This window comes from Balaenoptera ricei, chromosome 4, assembly GCF_028023285.1.
Source record: "Balaenoptera ricei isolate mBalRic1 chromosome 4, mBalRic1.hap2, whole genome shotgun sequence".
NCBI classification, from domain to species: domain Eukaryota; kingdom Metazoa; phylum Chordata; class Mammalia; order Artiodactyla; family Balaenopteridae; genus Balaenoptera; species Balaenoptera ricei.
Window position 1 is genome coordinate 3,212,154 of NC_082642.1, and position 16,327 is coordinate 3,228,480.

The 16,327-nt window shown below is 38.9% G+C and overlaps 1 protein-coding gene across 1 annotated transcript in view; it reads left to right on the forward strand.

Moving 5' to 3' along the window:
* Positions 1–5,040, forward strand: part of PLCH1 (phospholipase C eta 1) — a 238,967-nt gene extending 233,927 nt beyond the window's left edge. Inside the window, exon 23 of the mRNA XM_059920073.1 lies at positions 1,857–5,040. Coding sequence (XP_059776056.1) covers positions 1,857–3,940 — 2,084 coding nt within the window. The 3' untranslated portion in view covers positions 3,941–5,040. The remainder of the gene's footprint in view (positions 1–1,856) is intronic.
* Positions 5,041–16,327: the final 11,287 nt, after the last annotated feature.

Below are 16,327 nucleotides of genomic sequence, written 5' to 3' on the forward strand. Positions count from 1 at the left end.
GGAAGGAAGCACGTCTGCAGCTCCTGTCCATTCACAGATTCCTCAGGCATAGGAACCAGGCATTACCCATCTTTTCCCTTAATTTGAGCATAATGCTTCACTCATATCAAGAACGTGATAAAGAGTGATATCTGCTTTACAGTGTACCAAAGAGCTCTTGCCTTGTGTCGGTGACTCTTCCCCCACCCTATTTTAGATAATTTAAGCACCAAAACTGTGCCCATGTGAGGTCTCTGCAACAAATAAGTTTTAATTAAATCAAAATCACTTCAGACAGTAGAATGTGATACCTGTTTCTTTTAGCAAAATTCTTTCATCATGCAATCTAATTTCAATGATCTATTTTCTCACAAACACCACTTTGCTTGTATTGATTTTTATTGTAAGATATTGTAGGGAGACAAACCAATTTTTGAATGGTTTATTTGAAGGAGAAAAAGGCAGTTAACAAGTTTGAAATTTTGCTAAGAGCAGTATCAGAGAAGAGATGAAATATATGCTTTAAAATTTATTTCAAAACTCCATTTGGGGGGAAAGTAAACTATATATAAATATAAATAACTCCATTTTGGGGGGAAAATAAAGCAAAAGAAATTAGTAATAATTAATCCTGTAATGCCACAATTAAGATGTTACTACCATTAAGGTGAGTTAGAAAGCAATAGTTATGTTTCTTTACTCCCTTTAAAAAATAGGAAAGTTATATGTTATTCATATATATATAGCATAATATATTTAACAATAAAGTATAAAACTTATAAATATGGAGCAGTACATAACCATGCAATGATTCAAGTTATCATGTAGAAGAAAAATTAAGTGGAAAAAATTCAGAATAAAAAATTGTATACATAATTCTGTCCCTCTACAAAAGCTTACAGTGGCTATCTGAGTGGTAACATCATATAATCTTTATATTTTTCCTTATCATTTTTGGGTTTATCAAATTTTTATGATGAATTTTTTTAGTTAGGAAAATATTTAATAAAAAGTTAAACATATTTTCTTGATTTTCATAACTGAAAGCATAAAATCCATTAAAATAATGTGATTAAGAATCCTTGAACACCTAATATCAATATTGTCTTAGCACTATACTAAACAGGATGGGGTACCCCAAGTTACTTTGAATTGTGTATTTTTATAGTTTTCCTTACTGTGCCTGATATCTTACTACCTCTTTTAGGGGAGAATGCAATATGAAATTTATGTATTAAAACCAAAAAAATAGGATCAACGGAAAATTAGATATTAGCAATGGTATAGAATTGGTGACCAAGTCTTTATTTTTACATTTTAAAGTCAACAGATACTGATATTTTAATGCATCTATTGCACCCTCCAATTTGTTTTAGAAATTAATTGGTTAAAATCAGTATTTTGCCAAAATGTTTTTCAAAATGATTTGTGTGGGTTTTTTTTTTTCTCTAACACATGTATAACTTTGAAAGCTTACAGTATCTTGCTTACAGGTACCACAATACTTTGTTTAACAGAGCTGTCTTGTTCTGTTTTTATTGCCATGCTTCTGTGTAGTACAAATCTGAATAGGAAACAACTTAAGGTAATCTTCACTGTAAAAGTATGGTAACTCATTGACATTTTTTTTTTACAATGAATATTACATCCTTAGCTGATGTAATAGCTATTCAAAGGGAAGTTTCAGTGAAATTACTATATTTTACCATTTATCCATCACACAGACACTTTGTTGCAAATCTATGCAATCCATAATTATATTGTCACGATGTAACAGATTTACATTTTCCATTTGTCTGTCTGAAGACAAACATGAGTGTTTGCAGGTCCTACATAAAGTGATACGTGTCACTTAAAATATTGTTTGTTTCATTCAGCAGAAGATAAGGATGGCAGAAGAGATGGGAAGGCAAGTATAAAAGACCAACATTTTCCAAATTTCAACAAAAGGTTATCCGCTTCCTCCAGCGCTCTCCTCCACAAAGACATCAGCCACAGGGACTCTGCTGTTTCTACCGCCAACTTGTCAATCACAGAAGAGTTGGTACCAGGTCCAAAGGGTGGGAGAACCAAATCAAATGTGTTAAGTGATCGCCAGGAACACCAGTGCACCAACAAATCCCTCTCCCCAAGGCAGCATTTGGCTCGTGACCCTGCAGTTATCCTAACACAAGATCTGTGTGGTGTGAAAACCAAGGAAAACGGGAATGCTGGGGGCTTCGTGGTAGGGAAAAGCGCATTGTCAGGAAGCATCCTTTCTCAAAGCAATCTGGAGATTAAGAAGCTGGAAGGTAATTGGGATAAGGGCAGAGCTGCAACATCGTTTTCTTTGTCAGATGTCTCTACTCTCTGTTCTGACACACCTGACTTACATTCCACTGCAATTCTCCAGGAGAGTGAAATTTCCCATCTGATTGATAATGTCACTTTGACAAATGAGAATGAGCCTGGCAGTTCCATCTCAGCACTGATTGGCCAGTTTGATGAGACCAGAGACCAGGTTAACCCCACAGTTGTGTCACATCTTCAGAGCCCCAGTGTGGTAGCGGGCCATCCTCCCTTGCCTACCATGGACCTAAAAATGCCCTTCAAGCATGGCTTTTCCAGTGGAAAACCCAAGTCATCCTTCCTGTGCTCATCTCCTGAGCAGATTGCATTCTTGGGGCACGAGAACTCTGAATGCTCAACACATGCAGCTGTTTGTGAAACTATCTGCACTCCTGTCTCTAAAACTAAAGCAGATGATGACCTTTCTGGGAAGACCAAGACAGGGGCCATGGAAAACAATCTGCCTCTGTCCTCTAATAATCCTCCCTGCTGGTTACCAAAAAGTCCAACCCACAAAAAAGACTGGGAAATACTGAAGAACCACAGCCCTGCCACTTCCACTGACTTGACACTGGAAGATGTAATAGTGGATCCCACTCTCTGTTTAAATTCTGGGGAGAGCAGTCTCGTGGAAATGGATGGAGACTCACAAAGTCTGCCTTTAACAACCTATGGATATAGGAGAGAGGGCACAAGTCACCTTGCTTCTCCTTTAAAACTGAAATACAGTCAGGATGTGGTGGAACATTTTCAAAGAGGCTTGAGAAATGGCTACTGTAAAGAGACTCTCCACTCTTCTGTCTCTGAAATATTCAACAGTATTCAAGATGTCAAAAATCAAAATATTTCTCATCTAGCCTATCAGGGTGCTGGTTTTATGCATAACCATTTCTCAAATTCAGATGCAAAAAAGAACCAGACCCCTGGGCCCCTGTCTAGCGTTCAAGACATGCATGACCCTGCCCCCGAGCGGTCCACACACCCTCCTCTGCCTGCTCTGAAGCTGCCCAGTCCTTGCAAATCCAAAAGTCTGGGGGACTTAACATCAGAGGACATCGCCTGTAATTTTGAAAGCAAGTACCAGTGTATTAGTAAGAGCTTTGTTACAACTGGCATCAGAGACAAGAAGGGCGTAACTGTGAAAACAAAGTCGTTAGAGCCTATAGATGCCCTGACCGAACAGCTGCGGAAGCTTGTGTCCTTTGACCAGGAAGACGGCTGCCAAGTGCTGTATTCCAAGCAAGATGTCAATCAATTCCCCAGGGCCCTGGTCAGAAAGTTGTCATCCAGAAGTCAGAGCAGAGTGCGCAATATTGCCAGTCGCGCCAAGGAAAAGCAGGAAGCCAACAAGCAGAAAAGTGTGAACCCCAGCGCTGTGGGAGGAGTGGTTCTTCGAAGCAAAGCCTGCGCGCCGGCGCCCGCGGGGAACCGGCACTCCACCGGCTCGTACATCGCGGGTTACTTGCGGAGCGCCAAGGGCGGCTGCGGCGTGGAGGGCCGCGGCATCCCCGAGGGCGCATGCGCAGCCCTGCGCTCCGGCCATGCCGACCAGTTCTGTTCACATCATTCCGTTTTGCAGACCGAGCCGAGCAGTGATGATAAACCAGAAATTTATTTTCTTTTGAGACTGTGAATTACATAAAGCTGCATTTATTTTTACTTTTATTTTTTTTTTTTACATTTTAAATAAGCTGCATTTTCACTGTTTACGAGATATTCTGTAGAATGTCCGAGTTTTCAGTAAATATGTTCTTTGGCTTTGAGATGATTTTAAAATGTATTTTTAAACTTGTATTACCGTCTCCCTTTGACTCCGTGTGTTCTTCTTGTTCATGCGTTTGTATGTAGCTTCGGGTGACACTTCCCGTGTACCTTTCGGATCTTTCTCCCCTGAGCTGTAAACTCTATCGGTATGATGTATGTGCATGCCCTAGATGTGAAACTTCTCAGCAGCTTGGTTTCTACCGTCCGTATGTTTCACCAAGATGCTCTTTGCTCTGTGTCCTCAGATCACAGTCACAAATGTAGTCATTTTTACTCTCTGTTAAGAGATTTTACAAAGGACAAAGGGATGAATTCTTTATTTTAAAGCCATTATCATTTTTCCTAGTTTTTGTTCTTTATTGAGAAGCCCAGCTGCATTTTTGTAACTCAGTTAAAAGAAGATTCAAATAGTTAACTTACCTTTTAAGATTTCTCTGCCCCACCCAGAAGGAGAGTTCAAAGGAGATTGGCAGCTGCTCCCTCCACACCCTCTCATTTTTGAGTAGGCTGTGAGGGTAGGAGGAATAAAGCAAACTTCTGTATATAAGGACAAAATTGTTTGTTTCACATAAATTTTGTTACATATTTTTGCTAATGGCTTTGTATGTAACAAGAACACAGTTGCCAAGCTATTTGTTGTACTTTTGAATTTTCTGATTAAATTATAGACTGCAAATAATGGCTTTCAGAATGAGGGACTTCCAGCAGATGCTAACAATAACAGTATAGCACAAATTGAAAACTTCCCAAAGCTTTCCAGAAAAAAAAATATTTTCTCATGATAAAACCCAAGTGAATAGATAATTAGAAGAAAGCTTTTCCCTTCAGGGAGCCAAGTAACTATATTTTAGTACCAACATACATTATTTTCACTGTGAATCCATTTTTTATTGCATGTTCGGATGTCCCTCTTTGCTTTTTTGTAACATTAACTGCAACGATGTTCTTCTTGGAGCTCATGAAAATAAAATTAAAGGAGATTTTTAAACACTTCGTGAATTTTTTTTTTTTTTTTTTGCAATTGAAGCTCATGTGATGACTGTTGAGTAGGGAACCCGAAGCACTCAGAAATATTTGCCTTTTCATCTCTTTGCAACAGAAGAGATCACTTCTACAGGGATAGTTTTAAGCAGCATTTCATGTCTTTGAGTGTTTTCACTGTGCTTTAAAGACCATATTTGTAAGGCGACTTGAGAAGAAATTCAATGTAATGAGTTTATTTGCATTTGGTGATGATGTTGCCAGTTTAAAAATCCTTCCCAAATCCTGCGTGTGACAGGGGGGTTGGGGGGGGTGGAGGGTATGCAGGCAATGCAGGCAAGAGGCTGTATTTGGCCAGTTAGGCCACCTGAATCTCTGTTGTGTGTGGGGAGAGTGGGGAGGAAAGCAGTTAGACTCTGCTTTCTCTCAGTTCCCAACCCTGAACTTCTCCCCAGTGCTGAGGGTCTTCCTCTCTCTGGACAAGCACTGGGATGCTGGTTGGGGTAGGGGTGTAATGGTGAAAGGAGAGGGACCCATTTTCCATCCCTTAGTGAACCTGAGATATTTCATCATCTTGGGGGGTTCTGAACCCACAAAGTTCCATCCTTAGACCTTGGTTTGTTTTTAAAGTATCTTTGTCTTAAAGAGATTAACATGGTATAAAGTTGTTGAAATTCATTTGCAAAAAGGTATAGAGTTTATCTGCCTTTTTAAACTTGATGGAATATGTATTCTTTTTTTTAATGGATATAGAGGCATTCTGATTATTTATTTATTTATTTATTTGGTTGCACCAGGTCTTAGTTGCAGCTCACGGGCTCCTTAGTTGCGGCTTCCCCACTCCTTAGTTGCAGCACATGGGCTCCTTAGTTGCAGCATGCGGGCTCCAGTTGCGGCATGTGAACTCTTAGTTGTGGCATGCATGTGGGATCTAGTTCCCTGACCAGGGATCAAACCCAGGCCCCCTGCATTGGGAGCGCGGAGTCTTAACCACTGCGCCACCAGGGAAGTCCCAGAAATCTGTATTCTTAAAAAAATCCAGGAGTTTACATACGGATGTCAACTCTATCTCAAGGTGATTTAGTAGTAACATAAATGGTTGGTGCCAAGTGATGGGTTATGAGACCAATCGCCCAGGTACCCTGTGTGTGTGTCTGTCGCCCATACATGAAGTATTCTTCTACTGATAGACTTAGGAAGAGAAGGGAAAGTGAATTCATGATTACTATTTGGGGGTTGCCTAACAAGGAAGAGGAAGCAATAAAGCTTAAATTTTACTGCAAGCTTTCAGTGCTCGGGTTAGACTCCTGGCCAGGGTTTCATTTGTTTGGAGGATGGATCAGGGACTCACTCAGTCACAAGGAAATCACACAGCCAGTGAGATCTCAAGCAAGATATTAACAGGCTTTCTAATTTTTTTCTTTTGAGAGCTAGAGAGTCCAGGAAGCCCCCATTCTCTGCCACGTCTGACTAGAGCAAGCCCTGTGAGGTTTCAAAGTTCTCTCATTTGACCCCTTTCTTAGAGGCTGGATGGAATATTCCAAGCCTGGGCAGCGACAGGTGCCTGGGAGAGTTGCCTGCAGCAGTGGCAGTATCCACGAGGACAAAGTAAAGCTTCTTTTTTTTTAGTGAATCAGCTGTGCGTGTACATATATCCCCATATCCCCTCCCTCTTGTAAAGCTTCTTAACATAAATCTGATCAAGCCATCTTTCTCACTTAAAACCCTTTAGTGGATCCCCATCACTTATGGAATAAGTTTCCATAGCCTTCGCATATAAGGTCTTTGATTCGGTACCTTTGTTTCTATAGCCTGGTCTCCTCTGCCTTAGACTGCCCTTTCCTCCTTTACTCACTACATTTTCCAAGATGTATCCTAGAGGGTCCTTTCCTCTAGAGAGCCTTCTCTGATTGTCATCTTCTCCCCCCTGGTTGTACCCAACCCATCAAGAATCCCTCAGCTCCATTTGGGGGCCTTTGACTGCCCTCGACTGTATCAGTCTGTTCACTTGTATGCCTACCCCACTAGATGTAGACCTCTCTGAGGGCACTGATTAGGCCTTGTGCCCTTTCCTAGCTCAAGGCCTGGTACTTATTTGTATTCAGTAAATGTTTGATACATTGATGAATGAGAACTTAGGGAAAATGTGAGAGAAAACCTGTGTCTGCTGTCACAGTTTGTTGTGTGCAGGGAAGGAGGAAGAAGCCCAGAATCTTGTTTCAAGTGTGGTGATGACTGAATTTATCTTTGTTTCCCTTTAATTTTTTCATTTCCCTTTTTCCGTCCAGCCCATCTTTTTCTCTCTTTTTTAATTTAGTGTCTATTTAGTCATTTCCCATGAGTAAGAGTAGCTGATTTTTGTAAAGGATTCTGCAATTTAAAAATAGTTTTATATGTGGTGCATCTCACTTGGTCCTTACAACAAGTTTGTGAAGAGATGAGGTTATCACCATTTCGTAGCTTCCGAAAATTAATCTCAGTGAACGTGTGATTTGCCCAAGGTCATGGGGCCTAGGAAATCACCAAGAAATGTTAATCCAACTCCTACTTTGGTTCTCTTTCCCCTATACACCATTGCCTTTCCTGAAGACTTTAGTGCATATTTGGTTAACGTCCCTTCTGGGCTAGAGACTCAGCTGGCTTCTGGGATTATGAGAATAGGGACTTGTCTTTAGGGAGCCACCAGCTGGTAGAGATGCTGAGACATAATATATTGGTTTTGTTCCAAATGTCCAAACGTTTAGAAACATATTACGTATGGTAGTTGAAAATATAAGGAAAAAGAATTAGAAAGTTATGTTGCCATACATATGACGTCCATGAATAACCCAGTTTTTGAAAAGTTAATAAACTTTATTTTTTAGAGCAGTTTTAGGTTCATAGCAAAACTTAGCAGGAAGGACAGAGATTTCCGCTTTGCTCTCTGTTCCCGCCCATACAGCCCCATCCACAACTTCCTCCACTGTTGACATCATCTGCTACAGTGGCTGTATTTACTACAGTTGATGAACCTACAATGACACATTGTTATCACCCAAAGTCCATTGTTAACATTAGGGTTCACTCTTGGTATTGCACATTCTGTGGGTTTTGATGAATGTATAATGATATATATCCACCATTGTGATATCATACAGAATAGTTTCACTGCCCTAAAAATCCTTTATGCTCTGCCTATTCATCTTTACCCACCTCCACCCCCAAGCCCTGGAGACCATCGATCTTTTTACTGTCTCCATAGTTTTTCCTTTTTCATAGTGTCATATACTTGGAGCCATACAGCCTTTTCATATGGGCTTCTTTCACTTAGAAATACGCATTTAAATGTCCTCCAGGTCTTTTCATGTGTGATAGCTCATTTCTTTTTAGTGTTGAATAGTATTCCATTGTCTGAATGTACTACAGTTTATCCATTTACTTACTGAAGAACATCTTGGTTGCTTCTAAAATTTGGCAATTATGAATAAAGGTGCAATAAATATCAATGTGTAGGTTTTTGCATAGACATAAGTTTTCAACTCATTAAGTAAGTACCAAAGAGCATGATTACTGGATCATATGGTAAGAGTATGTTTAGTTTCATAAGAAGCTGCCAAACTGTCTTCCAAAGTAGCTGTACCATTATGCCTTCCCACCACGCAATGAATGAGAGTTCCTATTGTTCCACATCCTCGCTAGCACTGTTCTTCTCCTTCAATATTGAATTGGTTGTTCTGGGTCTTTTAATCTTCATATAAACTTTAGAAATAGTCTGTTGATGTCCACAAAATGCTGGGACTTGATTGGAATTGTGCTGAATCTATAGATCAAGTTGGGAAGAACTGACATCTTGACAATATTGAGTCTTTCTATCCATGAACATGCAATCTCTCCAATTATTTTATTCTCCTTAGGTATAATGATATTTTATTGGAGTTTTGAGGTTTGCTTCACAGAGATCTTGTACACATTTTGTTAGGCTTATACCTAAGTATTTCATTTTTGTGGGTGCTAACATATAAGGTAGTATGTTTTTAATTTCAAATTCCACGTGTTCATTCCTGGTATAAGGAAAGCAATTGATTTCTGCATATTAACCTTGTATCCTGCAACCTTGCTATAATCATTTATTAGTTCCAGGAGTTTTTTTTTTTATTTTTTGTCAATTCTTCTAGATTTTCTATGTAAAGAATTATGTCATCTGTGAACAAAGACAATTTTATTTCTTTTTCAATCTGAATACCTTTTATTCCTTTTATTGTTTCCTTTTCTTGTCATGTTGTATTAGCTAGGACTTCCAGTACAATATTTAAAAGCAGAGATAAAAGTGGACATCCTTGCGTTACTCCGGATATTAGCAGGAAAACTTCGAATTTCTCACCATTAAGTGTGATGTTAGCTGTTGGTGTTTTGTAGATGTTCATTATCAAGTTGAAGATGTTCCCTTGTATTCCTGGTTTGCTGAGAGTTTTTATCATAAATGCATGCCGGCTTTTGTCAAATGCTTTTTTTGTACCTCTTAATATGACCATGTGATTTTTCTTCTTTAGCCTGTTGATGTGATGGGTTACATTAATTGATTTTTGAATGTTGAAACAACCTTGCATACCTGGGATAAATCCCACTTGGTCATAGTGTATAATTCTTCTTACACATTGTTGGACTTTATTTGCTAATATTTTGTTGAGGATTTTTACGTCAATGTTCATGAGAGATATTAGGCTGTAGTTTTTAAATAATGCCTTTGTCTGGTTCTGGTATTAGGGTAATACTGGTCTCATAGAATGAGTTAGGAAGTATTCCCTCTGTTTCTATCTTCTGGAAGAGATTGTAGAGAATTGGTATAATTTCTTCCTTAAATGTTTGGTAGAATTCACTAGGGAACCCAATCTGGGCCTGGTGCTTTCTGTTTTTGGAAGGTTATTAATTATTAATTCAATTTCTTTCATGAATATAGACTTCTTCTTTGATTCGTAGGCTATTTAGAAGTGTGGTGTTTAATCTCCAAGTATTTGGGGATCTTCCAGTTGGCTTTCTATTATTGATTTCTAGTTTAATTACATTATGGTTTGAAAGCAGGCATTGTATGATATATATTCTTTACATTTATTAAGGTATGTTCTATGGCCCAGAAAATGGTCTATCTTGAGTGTTCCATGTGAGCTTGAGCAGGATGTGTAATCTGCTACTGGATGAAGTAATCAATAAACGTCTATTATATCCAGTTGACTCATGATGTTATTGAGTTCAACTCTGTCTTTACTGAATTTCTGCCTGCTGGATCTGTCCATTACTGATAGAGAAGTATTAAACTCTCCAACTCTATTAGTGTATTCCATCTATTTTAGTCTTTTGCCTTATATATTTTGACACTCTGTTGTTAGATACATACACATTAAGGATTCACCCCTTTATCATTATGTAATGTGCATCTTTATTCCTATAATTTTCCTTGCTCTGGGTCTGCTGTCTGAAATTAATGTAACTATTCTCTTTTTGATTAGTGTTAGCATGGTATATCTTTATCTCTTTACTTTTGATCTCTATGTGTTTTTATATTTAAAGTGGGTTTCTTTTAGACAACATATAATTGGGCCTTGGTTTTTGATCCACTCTTGACAATCTGTCTTTTAATAGGTTTATTTAGATCATTGCTATTTAAAGTGATTATTGATATGGTTGGATTAATATCTACCGTATTTGTTACTATTTTCTATTTGTTCTTTGTTCCTATTTTTGTCTTTCACACTTTTTTTGCCTTTTGTGGTTTTAATTGATAATTTTATGATTCCATTTTCTCTCTTACTATTTTTAGTGGTTGCCCTAGAGTTTGCAATATACATTTACACCTAATCTAAGTCCACTTTCAGATAATACTACAGACATACCCTGGAGATTTTGGGGGTTCAGTTCCAGACCTCCACAATAAAGTGAATATCACAATAAAGTGAGTCACATGAATTTTTTCATTTCCCAGTGCATATAAGTTATGTTTACACTATAGTGTAGTCTATTAAGTTTGCAATAGTATTATCTCTGAAAAAATGTACGTACCTTAATAAAAAAATACTTTCTTGATAAAAAATGGTAACCATCACCTGAGGCTTCACCAAGTTGTAATGTTTTTGCTGGTGGAAGGTCTTGCCTCAATGTTGATGGCTGTTGACTGATCACGGTGGTGTTTGCTGAAAGCTGAGGTAGCTGTGGCAGTTTCTTAAAATCAGACAGCAATGAAGTTCACCACATTGATTAACTCTTCCTTTCATGAATGAGTTCTCTGTAGTGTACAATGATGTTTGATAGCATTTTACCCACAATAGAACTGCTTTCAAGATTGGAGTCAGTCCTCCCAAAGCCTGCCACTGCTTTATCAACTAAGTTTACGTAATATTCTAAATCCTTTGTTGTCAATTCAACAGTCTTCACAGCATCTTCACCAGGAGCAGTTTCCATCTCAGGAAACCACTTTCTTTATCATCCATAAGAAGCAACTCATTCATTAGAGTTTATCATGAGATTTCAGCAATTCAGTCACATCTTCAGGCTCTACTTCTGGTTCTCCTGCTATTTGTACCACATCTGCAATCACTTCCTCTACTGAAGTCTTGAACCCCTCAAAATCATATATGAGGGTTGGAATCGACTTCTTCTAAACTCCTGTTACTGTTTATATTTTGACCTCTTCCCATGAATCACAAATGTTCTTAATGACATCTAGAATGGTGAATCCTTTCCAGAAGGTTTTCAATTTACTTCGCCCAGGTCCATCAGAAGAATTGCTATCTATGGCAGCTATGGCCTTACAAAATGTATTTCTTAACGAATAAGATTGGAAAGTCAAAATTACTCTTAGATCCATGAGCTGCAGAATGGATGTTGTGTCAGTAGGCATGAAAACAACATTAATCTCATTGTACATCTCCATCAGAACTCTTGGGTGACCAGGTGCATTGTCAGTGAGCCATAATATTTCAAAAAGAATCTTTTTTCTGAGGAGTAGGTCTCAGCAGTGAGCTTAAAATATTCAGTAAATCATGTTGTAAACAGATGTGCTGTCATCCAGGCTTTGTTGTTCCATTTATAGAGCACAGGCAGAGTAGATTTAGCATAATTCTTAAGGGCGCTAGGATTTTCAGAATGGTGAATGAGCAATGGCTTCAACTTAAAGTCACCAGCTGCATTAGCTTTTAACAAGACTCAGCCTGTCCTTTGAAGTTTTGGAGCCAGGCATCAACTTCTCCTCTCTAGGTATGAAAGTAATAGATGGCATTTTCTTCCAATATAAGGCTGTTTCATCTACATCAAAAACCTGTTATTTAGTGTAGCCACCTTCACTAATTATCTTAGCTAGATCTTCTGAATAACTTGCTGGAGCTTCTACATCAGTACCTGCTTCTTCATCTTGTACTTTTATGTTATGGAGAAAGCGTCTTTCTTTAAACCTCATGAGCCAACCTCTGCTGGCTTCAAATTTTTCTTCCACAGCTTACTCACTTTTCTCAGACATCAGAGAATTGAAGAGAATTAGGGCCTTGCTCTGAATTAGACTTTGGTTTAAGGGAATGTTATGGCTGATTTTGATCTTCTATGCAGACTAATAAAACTTGCTCCAATTCAGCAATGAGGCTGTTTTGCTTTCTGATCATTCATGTGTTTGCTGGAGTAGCACTTTTAATTTCCTTCAAGAACTTTTCCTTTGCATTCACAATTTGGCTGTTTGGCACAAGAGGCCTAGCTTTCAGCCTATCTCAGCTGTTGACATGCCTTCCTCACTAAGCTTAATCATTTCTAGCTTTTAATTAAAGTGAGAGATGTGCGACTCTTTCTTTCACTTGAACACTTAGAGGCCATTGTAGGGTTATTAATTGCCCTAATTTCAATATCGTTGTGTCTCAGGGAATAAGGAGGCCTGAGGAGAGAGGGAGAGAAACAGGGAATGGACTTTAGATGGGGCAGTCAGAACACACACATTTATCAAGTTTGCTGTCTTATATGGTTGCAGTTCATGGTACCCCAAAACAATTACAGTAGTAATATTAAAGATCACAGATCATCATAACAAATAGAATAATGAAAAAATTTGAAATATTACAAGAATTACCAAAATGTGGCATAGAGACATGAAGTAAGCAAATGCTCTTTGAAAAATGATGCCAGTAGACTTGCTTCACTCAGCGTTGCCACAAACCTTCAATTTGTAAAAAGTGCAATAAAGCAAACCACAATAAAACAAGGTATGCCTGTGTGCCACTCCACAGGTAGTGTGAATACATTATAATAGCAAAATAATCCTAATTCCTCCCTTCCCTTGTTTCATTGCTGTCATTCATTTCACTTATATATATATGCATATATAAGCACATATACATATATACACACATGTATGTATGTTTTATATGTACACACATAAGCATACATAATCAAAAGCATTATTGTTATTATTTTGAATAAATCGCTAGCTGTTAGAAGAATTATGAAAAATCAGTTTTTATTTGGTCACTTATTCATTCTCTGATATTCTTCTTTATGTAGATATGAGTTTGACCTATATCATTTCCCTTCTCTCTGAAGAATTTAACATTTCTTGCAAGGTAGGTCTATTGGCAAGAAAGTCCCTCAATTTTTGTTTGTCTGAGAGTGTTTTCATTTCTCCTTCACTTCTGAAGTATATTTCAAAGAGTACAGAGTTCTAGGATAATAGGGTTTGGTGGTTGGGTTTTTTTTTCTTTTTTTCTCAACACTTTAAATATTTCATTCCATTCCCTTTTTGCTTCTGTGATTTCTGGGGACAAGTTGGTTGTGACTCTTATCTTTGTTGCTCTATACGTAAGGGTTTTTTCCTTCCAGCTTCTTGCAAGATTTTTCCTTTAGCTTTGATTTTCTGAAGTTTCAATACCAATCTTCAGTGGTTTTGCTGGCATTTATCCTGCTTGGTGTTCTCTGAGCTTCCTGGATCTGTGGTTTCGTGTCTGACGTTTAATCTGGGGAAATTCTCAGTCATTGTTGTTACAGATAGTTCTTCTGTTCCTTTCTCTCTTTTCCTTCTATTTCCATTATGTGTATATTATACCTTTTATAGTTGTCCTACATTTTTTGGATATTCTGTACTATTTTTTGTAATTCGTCATTCTCTTTGCTTTCCAGTTTTGGAAGTTCCCATTGTCATATCATCAAGTTCAGAGATTATTTCCTCTGCTGTATCTATTCTCCTAATAAGCCCATCAAACGTCTTTATTGATCTCTAGTATTTCTTTCTGATACTTACTTAGAATTTCCATCTCTCTACTTCGTGTTCTTACATGTCCTGTTTTTGCATGTTGTCTACGTTTACCATCAAGGCCCTTAGCATATTAATCACAGTTTTTTTCAAATCACTGTTGTGATAATTCCAACATTCCTACCATATCTGACTCTGGTTCTGATGATTGTCATGCCTCTGCAAACAGTATTTTTTGCCTTTTAGTACGCCTTGTAATTTTTGGTTGAAAGGTGGATGTGATGTACCAGGAATTGAAGTATGTAAGTCTTTAGTGTTGTGGTGGTAACATGTGGAGGAGGAGTGGGCAGCATTCGAAAGTCCTGTGATTAGGTCTCCCTTTTTTCATGAGTCTGTGCCTGGACTGTGAAGTTCACCAGTACTTCTAAGTATTTCCCCCCCCACCCCCTGCTTAGGTGGTACAGGATGGTTCGATGGGGCTGGAGTTGGGTGTTTCCCTTCCCTCAAGTTGGTCAGGCTCAGATAAAACCCCAGCAGGTTAAGTTTTGGTAAAATAGTTTCTCCTGGGGGTGGGGGAGGGGTGGTTGTTGAGAAAACAGAATCCTCTAGCATATTTCAAAATGGTTTCTTTTCCTTTTTCCCCTGCTGGAAGGTTGAGGGGATTTTCCTCCAGTATTGACTGTGAGGACCTGTGAGGTGAAACTCACAAAAGTGTGAGCAATGCTCCCCCCATCCCATCCCACCCCATCACTGGTTCCTCCTGTAGTTTTTAAGTCTCAGACTTGTCCACACTGAGCCTCCATCATCAATTCATCAATTACAGTTCAGATTTTCCTGCCCTGGCACTGGTTCCCATGGAGATGTCTGTTCATGGATTTCTGCTCTGGTAAGTTGTGGTTTTCTGTGTTCACCTGTGTGTCTCTCCAGTTTGGGGGGCAGCAGTTCGCCTTGTGACCTCACATCTCTGACAGATCTTAGAAGAGATTGTTGATTTTTCGGTTTGCTTAGATTTTTCCTTGTTGGGAAGGAATGGTGACTTCTAAGCTCTTTATGTGTTGGACTGGAAACTGAGAGTCCTGAATCACCCACTTTTAAAAAAAATTAAAATAGCTGACATCTTAGCTCAGGATCACACACAAAAAACCTACATCAAAGTTTGACATGCTAACATTTTATTGGGGGTAGGGTGGGTGGCTGCATTCCCAGGGAAGCAAGAATGAGAGTCAAAGGGAACTGAGGCAGAAAAAGGAGAGAAAATTCAAAGGGATGAGTTACTGAGATGGCCAAAACTTCACAACACCATGAACGAGATGCCTAGATTTGCAGGATGTCTCCAGAGAAGCCATATGGAAAGACTGCATCTCAGAGCAGTCCATTGTAGGGAAGGAAGGGTGCAAATTTTATCTCCTGTTGTCCTTCCTACCTACTTTCTTTCAGTGCTGAAATCCACTCTATGAGGCATTAACTTCCTATGTGTCCAGGATGTATTATGCAGACCCTCCAGGCAGTCAATGGGGCAACAAGAGCCTCTGGCCTGCAATGGGACAGTCTCCACGTGCCAGTTGGGGCTATGTGTGGGGACCATCAGTGTACGATGACAGTGGCAGTGGCTGGGACTTAACCACGGTAGGGATATTTTGAATAGCTAGAAGACTTGCAGATGGTTGATGCCTGGGTGGAATGGGCGGCAGGGATGAGTGCATCCTGGGTGATACATAAGCTGGGTCTCCTATACTACATCCCTTGAACCAATCAGATTTACTTGCATCCTGTTATAATACCCTAGATCTTGTATGAGAACAAGATATACTTCCTGTACTTCATTAAGAAGGAAGATGCAAGGCCAGTCCTTCCAAGTATCAGTCAGTTTCCATTTCTCAACAAGACTTAAAGAGGATTAACAAACCAAGCTACAATTGTCACTGCTGCAGCTGGTCCCAGGATCATAGCTGATATTCATCAGTTACCTCGTTTGTCACCCATTCTAGTTTCTCTCACCTTCAGTCAGCATTTCAGCTGCTGTAGGTTGCTTGCCTGGTAGGTTGACCCAGTCCTTCATCCCTGATAGATTTGAACCCT